Source organism: Heloderma suspectum, chromosome 4 (genome assembly GCF_057233095.1).
Source record: "Heloderma suspectum isolate Gila_16-S chromosome 4, 16-S_ref, whole genome shotgun sequence".
NCBI lineage: Eukaryota > Metazoa > Chordata > Lepidosauria > Squamata > Helodermatidae > Heloderma > Heloderma suspectum.
Window position 1 is genome coordinate 101,902,777 of NC_139461.1, and position 12,378 is coordinate 101,915,154.

The 12,378-nt window shown below is 43.3% G+C and overlaps 1 protein-coding gene across 5 annotated transcripts; it reads left to right on the top strand.

Annotated features, from left to right (window-relative positions):
• Positions 1 to 1,654: 1,654 nt before the first annotated feature.
• C4H6orf62 (chromosome 4 C6orf62 homolog) lies at positions 1,655 to 10,684 on the top strand. 5 transcript variants are annotated; one of them, XM_084850108.1, is made up of 6 exons: positions 1,655 to 1,859; positions 3,227 to 3,357; positions 4,745 to 4,921; positions 6,248 to 6,373; positions 8,617 to 8,751; positions 9,406 to 10,684. In XM_084850108.1, the coding sequence occupies exons 2-6, from the start codon at positions 3,343 to 3,345 to the stop codon at positions 9,529 to 9,531; spliced, it is 579 nt and encodes a 192-aa protein (XP_084706234.1). In that variant the 5' UTR covers positions 1,655 to 1,859; positions 3,227 to 3,342; the 3' UTR covers positions 9,532 to 10,684. The 5 variants fall into 5 exon arrangements, with proteins under 5 accessions (XP_084706234.1, XP_084706231.1, XP_084706233.1 ...); XM_084850105.1 differs by lacking the exon at positions 1,655 to 1,859 and adding an exon at positions 1,923 to 2,044 and having other exon boundaries at positions 3,227 to 4,099; XM_084850107.1 differs by lacking the exon at positions 1,655 to 1,859 and adding an exon at positions 1,923 to 2,044.
• Positions 10,685 to 12,378: the final 1,694 nt, after the last annotated feature.

Consider the following 12,378-nt stretch of genomic DNA (forward strand, 5'->3'; position numbering starts at 1 on the left):
CTTATGATGGGGGAACGCGCAGCCGGCTCACGTGGAGACTGCTAAGGGGAGGAATAGAGCCGAGGACGCGCTGATGAGAAGAGCCCCCTGTGAGAGACGGTCGTAAAGCTGCTGCGTAGTTGCTGAACTTCACAGACGCTGCTGGTCGTCAAGAGAGAAACAGCGTCGCCGCCTCCCCTGTCGCCTGTGTGCGTTTGAAAGGAATTCAACCGGTGCAGCGGGGTTGCCCTGCAGCTCTTAAAGGTGCAGAGCCCCCTGGGTTGTTGTACCCAATGTTAGTCCTGCCTAGACGCATGGAAGTAAATAAATTTGGGGGTTTTAGTTAATAAATAAATTTGGGGGTTTATTTAATAAATAAATAAATAATTTGGAGGGGTGGGCTCGATGGCCTTGTCGGCCCCTTCCAACCCTACTATTCTATGAAATAGGGACTTCCGTTAGACTAACATTGGATACAGCCGCCTGTCAGAAAGGAGACGGAAAACTGGTGGCATCCCGAGGTGTAAAATAGGTTAGGAAAAAGTGACGTTCTGCCGAAACTATCTCAGTGTTCGCGTTCGAGAGCAGGCAGGCTTTCTAGTTGCACAGAGCTCTCCAGTCTTCAGCTTCCTTTAGGCGACCGTTTTATCAGGTCTGATACGGCTCTGGTGTAATTAAAAAAACGCAGACCCCTCATGCAGCTCAACGTATGCCCTCGGAAGTAAAACGTAAATTAAATGGGACGTAATCCCAGGCAATGGACTGCAAGGAGGTCAAATCAGTCCATCCTAAAGGAAATCAACCCTGAGTGCTCATTGGAAGGACAGATAATGAAGCTGAAGCTCCAATATTTTGGCCACCTAATGCGAAGAGAAAACTCCCTGGAAAAGACCCTGATGCTGGGAAAGACTGAAGGCAAAAGGAGAAGGGGACGGCAGAGGATGAGATGGCTAGATAGCATCACGGATGCAATGAATATGAACTTGAGCACACTCTGGGAGGGAGCAGAGGACAGGAAGGCCTGGCGTGCTATGGTCCATGGGGTCACGAAGAGTCGGACACGACTGAACGACTGAACAACAACAACAAATCCCAGGCAAGTGTGCATGGGAGAGCAAGCAGCCTGACAAGAGGTCTCGAGTCAGGTTTAAAAGCCATCCCTGCAACCATCCCTGCTCTGCATTTCATAACCTCAGTTTAGAGGCATTAAAAAATGAAACGATAATCTTAGTCTCTCAAAAACAACTACTGCCGAGCAAGTTGTGCTTGCAACAACCACATGTCGTTTTTATACAAGCTGCAATACAAAAGAGTTCAAAAGCGGCCAGAAACAAAACGTAAGGGAGGGTAGGCCAACACCCTCTGCTCCATATTTAAGACAAGCCAAGTTGCTCTAAATGCCCTCTAATCTTGATCTCATTTATACAGCGCACGCGTGTGTCATACTTGATTGTTTATTGCATCGTGCATGCACTAGTTTACTCGCAAATAAATCCAGCGATGTGATTCGGGCCTGTTTCCAAGTAACCCTGCTTGAGGGTGACACTGACAGACGCTGACCGCCCCGTTCGGGCATCAGCCCGCTGCAGGCTGCGCGGACCCGAGTCCGTTGCTCGACAGCGCAACCCTACTCCCGTTTGCGCAGAGACAAGTCCTGCGTTGTTTAACGGGGCTTACGCACTGGTAAGTGTGTCTAGGCTTGCGGCCTGAGGCAGCTGTAACCCCGCACAAGTTCCGGCTGCAAGGACGGAGCCCTTCGCGCGCTTTCCCCCGTCGAAGACGCTGGGAAAGGACACACACGCGCAGGAACGGGCTTCCTACGCGCCAGCGACCCCCTCGCCTCGCCTTCTTTCCTCTTCCTCCCCCACCTTCCCGGAATGGTACGGTCGACTGCAGAGCGCCTGCGCAGCGGGTCACGGGCGGAGCCTGTCTGCGTGTGACTCAGGCGGAGAAGGAGAGGCGGCGGCTGCCATTTTGAGGGGTTTTCGCTCTGGCCGCGTCCCCTGCCTCGCGTCCTTCTTTCCGCGTCGTCCGGCCCGAGGGACTCCTCCGCGCTATCCTTCCCGTGAGAGGGGACAGGAGGGGGAGCTGCGCTCGCTCTCTTTCCTCCTGCCCTTTTCGTTGTAGCAGCCCGTAGCGCAGGGACTGCCCGGCCCAGCCTCGCGCCGCCGCCGCCGCTGCCGCTTCCTTCTCTCGTCGTCGTCGTCCTCCTCCCGCCGCCGCCGCCGCCATTTGCCCACCCCCGGTGGCTCCGGGGCGCCGAGCTTAGGCTATGGGGACCAGGCTGCTGGGGCTGAGCAGCGGCAGAGCGGGCGGCCCGGTCGTCGTGAACAGCGCAGCGGGGATGGGGGAGCTCGACGGCTTCTTGGTGGCCTTATCTTGACATGGCTTCTGCCTGTGCTGCTAGCAGCGCCGCCGCCGCCGCCGCCTCCACTGCTCCGCCCGCGCCCGCCGGCTGCGGGTAGCGAGCCAGCCCACGCCACAGCCTCCGGTCTGGCCCGGCCCGGCCCGGTCTCTCTTGCCGCCTGAGCCTCCCGCTGGGGCTAAAAGGAGAGTGGGAGGGAAGCTTCTTATTTTTATGAGGGAAAGCTGAAGGGGAGGGGTGTTTAAAAACCAACAACTTAAACCTTTCCCAAACAACTCCCAAAGGGGGAAGGCGGGCTAGTCCTATTGTTTGTTTTTTTTAATTGACCCGAAGTGTTTGCCCGCAAACACATTCTCCCCCTCCCTTCTAAATATATTTAAGTTTGCAACAACAAAAATTTCTGCAAACTTGCAATTTTTGCAATTGAAATCTCTTGCCGTGTTTTTTCCCTCGTCTTTCTTACTCTTTTTTTTAATTTTTTTTAAAGAACCCGAGTTGATGACTATGAATGCAAGAGTGAATTCCGGGCCGTAGACTGAGTGCCCCCGCTGCGCTGAGCACAGGCCCGCCCCTTCCTCGTCAGTGTTGAGCAAGGAAGAGAACAATTCCAGCAAGGAGGCCAATCGCATCAGCCATGCCCAGCCCCAATTAAACCGCGTTCCTTTGCGGTGCCTAGCGGCAGAGGGAGGAGGATTTTCGCCCTATCGGTGGGGTAGACGGAGGGAAGGAAAACTATTGGGGGATGTAGGTGTCTCTCCCTGCTAGGGGAGAGGTAGGTTGAGAGATCGACTCGGGATTCAAAGCCCTTAGGCCAGATACTCTCCCATAGCTTCCCTCCGCTCTTTTAGCAATGGCCATCATGATCCCTCTTCTCTCTAACAGACACAGCCTCAGGGCAACCATGTGCCTGATGATGAGCAGGATGAAGTTAGAAATGACTCTGCTGTTTTCCAAACTCCTTGCTCCTCTGCAAACCAGCACCGTGTTGTCTGTGGTTGATGATTCTGTTGTTGGTAGGGAAACGTCTTGCCTCCCAGGACGTCCATTCCTGTTGTGCACTCCCTCCTTTGCTTTCTACCAAGTGTAATTCTTAAAAATAAAGCCAGACAGCATAGCAATAGCAGAAATCTTGCTAATAATCAGCGGAGTCATGAATCTGGGTGGGATAGAGCACTGTCTTTAATTTCAGTTTTTGTTTGAGGGAGTTTTTGGGGGTTGGGGCAAAAAACAACGCCCAAATGGATTGGGTCCATGTCTGTTACTGCTTTTTTTATACACACAAATTGTGATAAGATTTTTTCCCCATTCCTACCCATTTATTCCCGTGGTTTAAACTGTGTGTATCAGTGTATTTTCTTCAAATTCCTTTGGGCTTTTTGTAATTCTTCGCAAACTTTGTCCAATGATGGTTGGACTATTACTTATTTTGTTTTATGACCCCTCTAATAAGACAGTCTCATAAAACAATTGCCTGAGGTGCATTTCTGGGTTACGCCTATGTTTTATTGATTCACTGGTATGAGCAGGAATAAAATGACTTGTTTCTGTTGTACTCGAGTCTTATGAAAAAAGGGCCCATAGTTTAGTGACGGTTTCCAAAGGTTTTAGTACCACCTGTATTACAAAATGGGGGACCCAAACTCCCGGAAGAAACAAGCTCTGAATAGACTTCGTGCTCAGCTTAAAAAGAAAAAAGAGTCTCTAGCTGACCAGTTCGATTTCAAGATGTATATTGCCTTTGTATTCAAAGACAAGGTAATCTCAATTCTGCTTGTTAAAGACTTCTGTGTTGTGACTTTTAAAATTTCTTTATTGGTACTCCCAGAATTATGATCTGATACCAGATATGGAGAACACAAGTAAAAATCCATTAGACTTTTGTTTTCTTGGTATCAAGCTTAGGTTATAGCTTTGATACTGTTTAACTTCTAATAATCTCAAATTCTTATTTAGTGGTAGTCTGGTAACACTACTCTGTATTAATGTTTCTTTGTTTATAGAAACATATGTATTAGGTACAGTAACAAAACCTTACTCCAGGTTTGGAAGCATGGAAGGGTGAGAGTTAATACTATGCACTAAGGTTGGGCGCACATCTGAGGAATACCCAAAATTGAATTCAGAGACAAATTGTGCACTCCAGCCTAAATTCAGCTATTTTTAGTTCAGTTGATTTTAAAGAGAGATTTATATTTACGTGTGTGCATGAAGATCTTCCATTGAAATCAAACTGAACTTTGACTGGATTACACGTTTTGTCTACATTGAGGTTTTGGTGTTCCCCATTTTTTGAGTTTGAAGTTCAGCCTTGATTTCCTAAGTGTTAAAAGTGTCATAACTACAGACTGCTCAGAAATGGATGAAATACAACATTTAACTTCCACTACTTTCTTTGATTAGAGGAAAAAGTCAGCGCTCTTTGAAGTGTCTGAAGTGATACCAGTCATGACCAATAATTATGAAGAAAATATCCTGAAAGGTGTGCGGGATTCCAGCTATTCCTTGGAAAGTTCCATAGAGCTTCTACAAAAGGATGTAGTACAGCTGCATGCACCCCGCTATCAGTCTATGCGCAGGGTAAAGTATTCTTTCAATTTTCAGATGTCAAAAGGTTTTGTTAACAGTCTTGGTTCCAGGTGTGCTTCTAGATCAAAGATCTAGATATAGTCAAGTAGGATTCAAAACACTCCTCTAGGTGCACCCAATGGCCTGCATGTGCTTAATGAGATTTTTTCACTTTGAACAACAAGTTTCTCCTATACCATTCCCCAAACTGCCATTGGAACTCATGTGGCATAGAGGGGGTAGTTGTGTTTTCTCTTTAAAAATTCAGTGCGTCTTTTGACACACTGAAGTGCATGGTTTTTTTGGATCCTGCCTGTCAAGAGGAAAACCTATACCAGAATATTCTGTATGCTTTGTCTAATAGTTATGATTATCCTCGCTCCTCTCAAATCTTTTTCAGTTTGCCTCTTTCTCATGCCTATGTTTAACATGGCAAAGTCAACTTGTTAAAATAGTAAAGTATGCAGTTGGAAGGGGAAAGACCTCTTAACAGTAATGTGGGATTACTTTTATAGGCTTAGCTACTGAAGTTCCCTTCTGTGAATAGAAGGAACCCTTGTGTTCATAGAAAGTCTTGCAACCCAGAGGAAATCCTGCTGGCAGAAGTGGGGAGGTGACTTTCATGGCTTCCCTCATCCCCCTGCAGCCCTCCCACACTGTTTTAGAGGGTCCTCTAACCCTCCAGAGCAGTGTTTTGATGGGCTGCAGTGGGAGGGGGAATCATCAAAAGCCTCCTCCACCTCCAGGAGTGCCCTGTGAGTAGAATTCCACTCACAGGATGCTCCCATTAGCAGAATGGAACACCAGATCCAAGCCATAGAAATGGGCCCTGCCTGGACTAAAACATGGAATAAATTCTTAAGCTACAGATAATTACTGTAAACCACACAGTTTATTTTAATATTCTTGATAAAGGCAGCAAAATGGAACATGAAAATGTAAATGTGAAGAAAGAAATAAAGAAATAAATGTATTGAAACCGGACTGTATTTGCTGCTCAACATTTAAACAACTACCCTAAGGTCAGCATTTTAATTCAGGCAGGTCTTTTTAACCCTGAAAGTTTGCTACTATGGTGAAAGTTAATTACTTGGACTGAGTTCTGATTTCCACCCTAGAAATGTAAATTAACAACTAGATAGCAGATATACAGGCAGTATTATATAGCCTGAGAAGAAAGTCAAAAGAATAGGAAAAAGAAATACTAATATTAAGCATGTATGATAAAATTATACATGTAATTTGATTTATGGTTATTAAGGCTTCTCCCCGAGCTAGTATATATGTGATTTCACACTAGATTGATGGACACAATGGATTTTTTTTTCCTCCTTACAGGATGTAATTGGCTGTACACAGGAGATGGACTTCATACTCTGGCCTCGGAATGATATTGAGAAGATAGTCTGTCTTCTGTTTTCTAGGTGGAAGGGATCGGATGATGAGCCCTTTAGGCCTGTTCAGGTATGATGTATGTTTTCAGGTTATGTCGTAATAAAACCCAAGTAAGCCATTGCCATTTTCAGTGAAATTCCACCTTTTCTTTATGCTGGTCATAAGTGACTTCTGGAACCTTTTGGGGGGGTTGGTGGGGGCAGTAGGAAGGTATTGTTTAAAGTGTTGGTTTGGCAAGGCAGAATGTTGTCATGTGCAAATATGTTTTGGGTCTGGGTGGCATTCATGAGGTATGTTTTATTTATTTTATTAATAATACTTATATACTGCTTATTTTTAAAAATCTCCAAGCAGTTCACATACAAGTATTAAATACCACATTTAAATACATTATTAAAATAGCATTAAAAACAATTCCAACTAGAACAAAACAAATACATTTAAAATACACTATTAAAAACGATGATAACAATATAGAAACAATACAAAAAGCAGTAAAATGGTGCAGCATATGATCAGTTGTGGATATTTACAAACCAGAGAAGGTCTGGGTGAAAAAGTGCATTTTCAGGAGGCGTTTGAAACATACAACATTTTCTGCCTCCTGAACTGCACGTGGGAGGGTTTCAGGAGGTGAAACTTACTACATTTTCTGCCTCCTGAACTGAACTGCATGTGGGAAGGTTTTCCAGAGGGGTGGGCACCATCACTGAGAAGGCCTGCCTTTGAGATATTACATAGAACATTCTCTTGATCATGGAACAAGCAGCAAGGCCTTATCTGAAGATCTTAACGGTCAGTTGGGTATATATAGGGGAAGCCGGTCTGCTAGTTATCCTGGTCCCAAGGTGTTTATGACTTTGATGTCAACAACATTACCTTGAACATGGCTTGGTAGCTAATAGGCAGCCAGTGCAGTTCTTTTAACACAGGTGTTAAAGTTAACATAGCTGGGTGTCCCACTAAACACCCTAGCTGCTGCATTCTGCACTAGCTGCAGCTTCCAAACCAGGTACCAGAGCAGCCCAACATAGAGTGCATTGTTGTTGTTCAGTCATTAAGACGTGTCCGACTCTTCGTGACCCCATGGACCATAGCATGCTAGGCCTTCCTGTCCTCCGCTCTCTCCCAGAGTGTGCTCAAGTTCATATTCATTGCATCGGTGATGCTGTCTAGCCATCTCATCCTCTGCTGTCCCCTTCTCCTTTTGCCTTCAATATTTCCAAGCATCAGGGTCTTTTCCAGGGAGTTTTCTCTTCACATTAGGTGGCCAAAATATTGGAGCTTCAGCTTCAGTATCTGTCCTTCCAGTGAGCAGTCAGGGTTGATTTCCTTTTGGATTGACTGATTTGACCTCCTTGCAGTCCAGGGGACTCATAAGAGTCTTCTCCAGCACCACAGTTTGAAAGGATTAATACCGTAGTCAAATTGTGGGATTACCAGCATGGATCATTGTGGCTAGGCTGTCCTTGTCCAGGAACAGGTGTAGTTGATACACCAACCAAATTTTAAAATGGGTGCTCCAGGTCACTGAGGTCACTTGGGCCTCCAGTGACAAAGATGGATCTAGGAGCACCCCCAATAAAGGTTAATCCATGAGGTAGTCTTTAATTGTCCATTTTGTATTTAGTTGTCCATTTTGTATCAGTTTGTTTTTGAACCAATCTCTAGTTTTGTTTGTTTTGTCCCTAATTTAGTAAACTTACTAAAGACTTTTACCAATGCAGTACTCCATACTGTATCTATATGCATCAAAATGGGTTTGTTTATATAAAGTTAAATATGGACATATCTTTCTGATATGCTGTCCTTAGAAAACAGGAGATAATGCTGATAAAATTAAGTGCCATTTAAACTCTATATGTCCTTATTTGCTCTAACTTCAAGGTGTCTGTAAATTTCCTCTATTCTGTACTTCAGGAATGGAGATGTGGATTTACTTGTAGATCTCAAGGTGATTTGAAGTAGATTGGCAAGGATTTCTTCCCAATTTGTTAACAATAACAGCAAAAAAATTCACTTTCCTACCCTAAATTAAAATGCTGAAATGAAGAAGCTTGGAGTAACCAGGAGTGGATTTTTGTATGGAAGCTGTGAGATCCATTCAGCGCTCAAGTTCCTGTGCTCACAATTCATTAATGCCAAGTGTTGTATTTTGCGCCAGGATTCTAGTAAAACCCAAATAAATCCTGCAAGTCTGAAGTCTGCTCACACCAGTCGTACTTGGATGTATTAGTGAAGCTTTGCTTTGGGTTATCATTTCTTATACATCTTATTTAAACTTTTTTCATTACCTACTGTATTTCCTACAGGCCAGGTTTGAATTTCATCATGGTGACTATGAAAAACAGTTTCTGCATGTACTGAGCCGAAAGGACAAGACTGGAATTGTTATCAACAACCCTAACCAGTCAGTGTTTCTCTTCATTGACAGACAGCACTTGCAGGTAAACATCTTCCAATGAACAGCTATTCTTTTAATTCAGTTGCTTTATTTTTGATTCAACAGCTGGTGTCTTAGCTTAAATACAATAAGGGGTATAGATAAAACCACTTGCCATAGTAGAATCCTGAATCTGTTTAGATATCAGGGTTCCTTTTCATGGCATAATGTGTAACATGCACTAGATACAATTAACATTGTGGGATAAAGTTAAAAGTAACCGGTGTTTTTTTTTTTTTGCTTTCTCTGCTTTGTGAGTATAATGAAACATTAAGTGGATATATTCCTGTTAGGCTACGAATTGAGAGAGTGGGGGTTTGCCTCTGTGCATCAGCAGTGTTTGACATTCATTGCAGCGCAGTTTCCACTCAGCTGCCCCTTTTGAAACATAATGACGTATATATGCACTCAGGAAAAGTTCTTTGGTATGACCCTTCTGCTGGAAAAGGCAGGATTCAGAATGCTGATTAAGTTCTATATTCAGCAAGCAGCACCGCATGAGTGCTAAATTCTTTGTGATACTTTTATGTTGGATTGTCCTTTAGTTCTACGTATTTGGAAAAGATGAGTTGAGAGATTTGTGAAGGTTATTTTTCCAGACAGTGCTGTTTATAAAAAATTACTTGGTTCTGAAATAGATTTATGTATCTCTTTCCAGACTCCAAAAAACAAAGCTACAATCTTCAAGTTATGCAGCATCTGCCTGTATCTGCCACAGGAGCAGCTCACCCACTGGGCGGTTGGTACCATAGAGGATCACCTCCGTCCTTACATGCCAGAATAGGGTACTGGCCAGCAAAATGGGGAAGATCACAGAATGCAGGAGTGCAGTTTTCACTTTTCTTGCCATTTATTCTTTCGGAATAGAAGAAAATGGACACATGTTCAGAACACTATCCATCGTGGAACTTGATCATCCTGGATTATTTTCTTTTTATCATTTGTATCTCAGAACTTTAATTTTTTTTTTAGATGTTTTCTGCATGGACCTTGTGAAAGAGAATGCTCTGCATATTTCTGCATTGCATGAGCATCCTACCAAAATGTGAAATGAAGGGACTGTTATACACTGAAAGAAATGTATCTGAGAGCACAAAGTGATCATTTATGGTGGTATCCCCATTTGTGCTGGTCATGTCCCCCAGTATCAGTATTCATAGGGTGAGAAGTGAATGTAATGGTGTAAAAGCCTTATAAGCTTTGCTGTTAACATGTTTGTATCAGAGCTGTGTCAGATTCATTCTGATGAATAGGTCTATGGCTTGTTACAGTAGATGGCTAACCATGGGAAAGAAATCTTTTAAGGAAAAAAAGCATCTCATTTGGTGTAGGCATTAATTGCCTCTCTTATTTTGCTTGGCCATGTTTGAGTTTACTGGCATTCTCATTTTTGGATCTCTTTCCCCAGTTTGCTGTATAACTAAATGTAGAGTGTTCTGTTGAGTTGAATACATTTTTACAGACCTGGAGTCTGAAGTAGCCTAAAGCAGCTAAATTTAAAATAGCAGCTGTAGAAACCATGTTGGCAGAGGATTATTTTTTCCTGAGAGTTGACTTGTAAACTTGCTGGTGAACTGTGTAGGAAATACTGGTTTCCAAAACATTTCTTATGGAAAACTCTCTGAGGTTCTTTTGGGTGGGGGAGGGGAGGAAGATATTCTAAAGCAGTTGTGGATTTAATTGTAAAATATTGTTTGGAGTGTCAAAGTTGGTTTTGACAACATATTTTGTTTAAGATTGTGCAATGAACATAAGGAAGACTACTGTATAGTTTTGGCAAAGAATGCTTTGCTTAAGGATTGAGTAATTTTACTGAAGTAAATCTGTATAAGCCTACTCCCTTTGGGTAAATCTAGTGCTTATCTGTTTAAAATTTGTATTTAGCTTTTGTTTGGAATTGGAAAAAATTGGAAATAAACAAATTAGTTGAACAATGACCTGCTGTGTTCATTTATAAAGGCCATGTATCATATCTGCTTGTAACATACGTTAAATGTAACAGACAGTTAATTTAACTGTAGACTAACTTAGTCCATGCACATGACAACAGTTAGATATGTTTTGCTGTAGCATATGGAACAGCAATTACAAATGCAATGTGTGTCATAGAAATAATATTCGTAAGATACGGGCTGATATACCAGAAGAACCTTAACACTCAATACCAGGTCACATAGCTTGAAAGCAGTTAATCATGACCACTTTGGCTCTGTTCATACCTTTTACATAGCCTATTCTGTTAAAATGTATTTACTACGTTTTGTTCAGCACTGGTCTGCCAAAGCAGCCTAGGCAGTTTGCAAATTAATATAGTAGGTTACATACTAAGACATAATGATACAAAAGAGAAGAAAAACAAATCCAGGCACTAACTTGAATACTGTGACATAATGACTAGGTGAAATGGTTTCTAATGAAGACAGTGCTGGGAAGCGGGGGAGTCAAATGCCATTTGGCCCAGGTAAGCCAATTGAGGGGACCTCACTGTGTTGCATCTTCCTTAGGGGTTGCCATGACATTTATGACAACCCATATCACTGAATGAAATCTTGTATTGCATGAAGTAGCATTTGCCTGCATGACTGAAGTACATGGAAGGCTGAGTTCTCATTTGAGGCTTGGTCATCTGCCGCCCTGCCAAGGGGTAAGGTATAGATGGAGATATGTGGCAAAATGATTTGTTTCTACTGTCCCTCTGAAGTCACATCAGTGAGTAGAAGCTTGTGAACTTTGAGCAGCAGCATTGTCTCTTTCTAGACCATGGTCCTCAAGATGCTTTGGCCTACAACTCCCATCATCCTCCACCATTGGTTATGCTGGCTCGGACTGATGGGAATTGTAGACCAAAACATCTGAAGGGCCAGAAGTCCACCCCTGTTCTAGACCTTTTCTAGTTCTTTCAACCATTTGGAACCAGGCCAGAGAGTTGCACAGCATCTTCAAGGGATGTGTTCACTGTATTGATTGTCTCAATAGTGCTAAAGTGCAACTGGGGGCTTAAAGAAGCTAGGCTACGTTCTAGAAACCATTCTTACATGATCTATGTCCCCCCGACCCTCAGTTGATACTAAGCTTAAGCTCTATGTACCACTGTTACCCATAGTAATTGTTGAATTTAGATGATTCTAATAACACTGCTTTCCAAACAAATATCTCAGTGGAGAGAGAACATGAGCTGCAGGGGCCTATTCATTGCTTTAGGTTGAGATTGTGGCCTAGATCCAAAGAAATACACAACGAATTATGTTAAGGTTTGAACTTGTTTCTTGAATAGGACTCGCACTCCTGCTCCATACCGTATGGCAAATCTCTCTTGAAATGAAGGAGAGTTTCATAAGCAATTTCTGATATGGCAGCCTTCCCCAACTTGGTGCCCTCCAGATTTGTTGGACTACAATACCCAGGATGACTGGCTGGAGGATGCTGGGAGTTGTAGTCCAACACATTTGAAGGGCGCCAAGTTGAGAAAGGTTGTGGTCTGGCATGAAGCACTTTGATAAAAGGGAAAATACCATATTTCTACAGGATCTAGGCCTCTGGCTGCAGTAAAGCGCTAATGGGAATTGTCTTGGCTCAGAACTTGTTTTCAAGGGGAAATGCTCTACTGAGCATCTGCTGGGTATATTTCCTT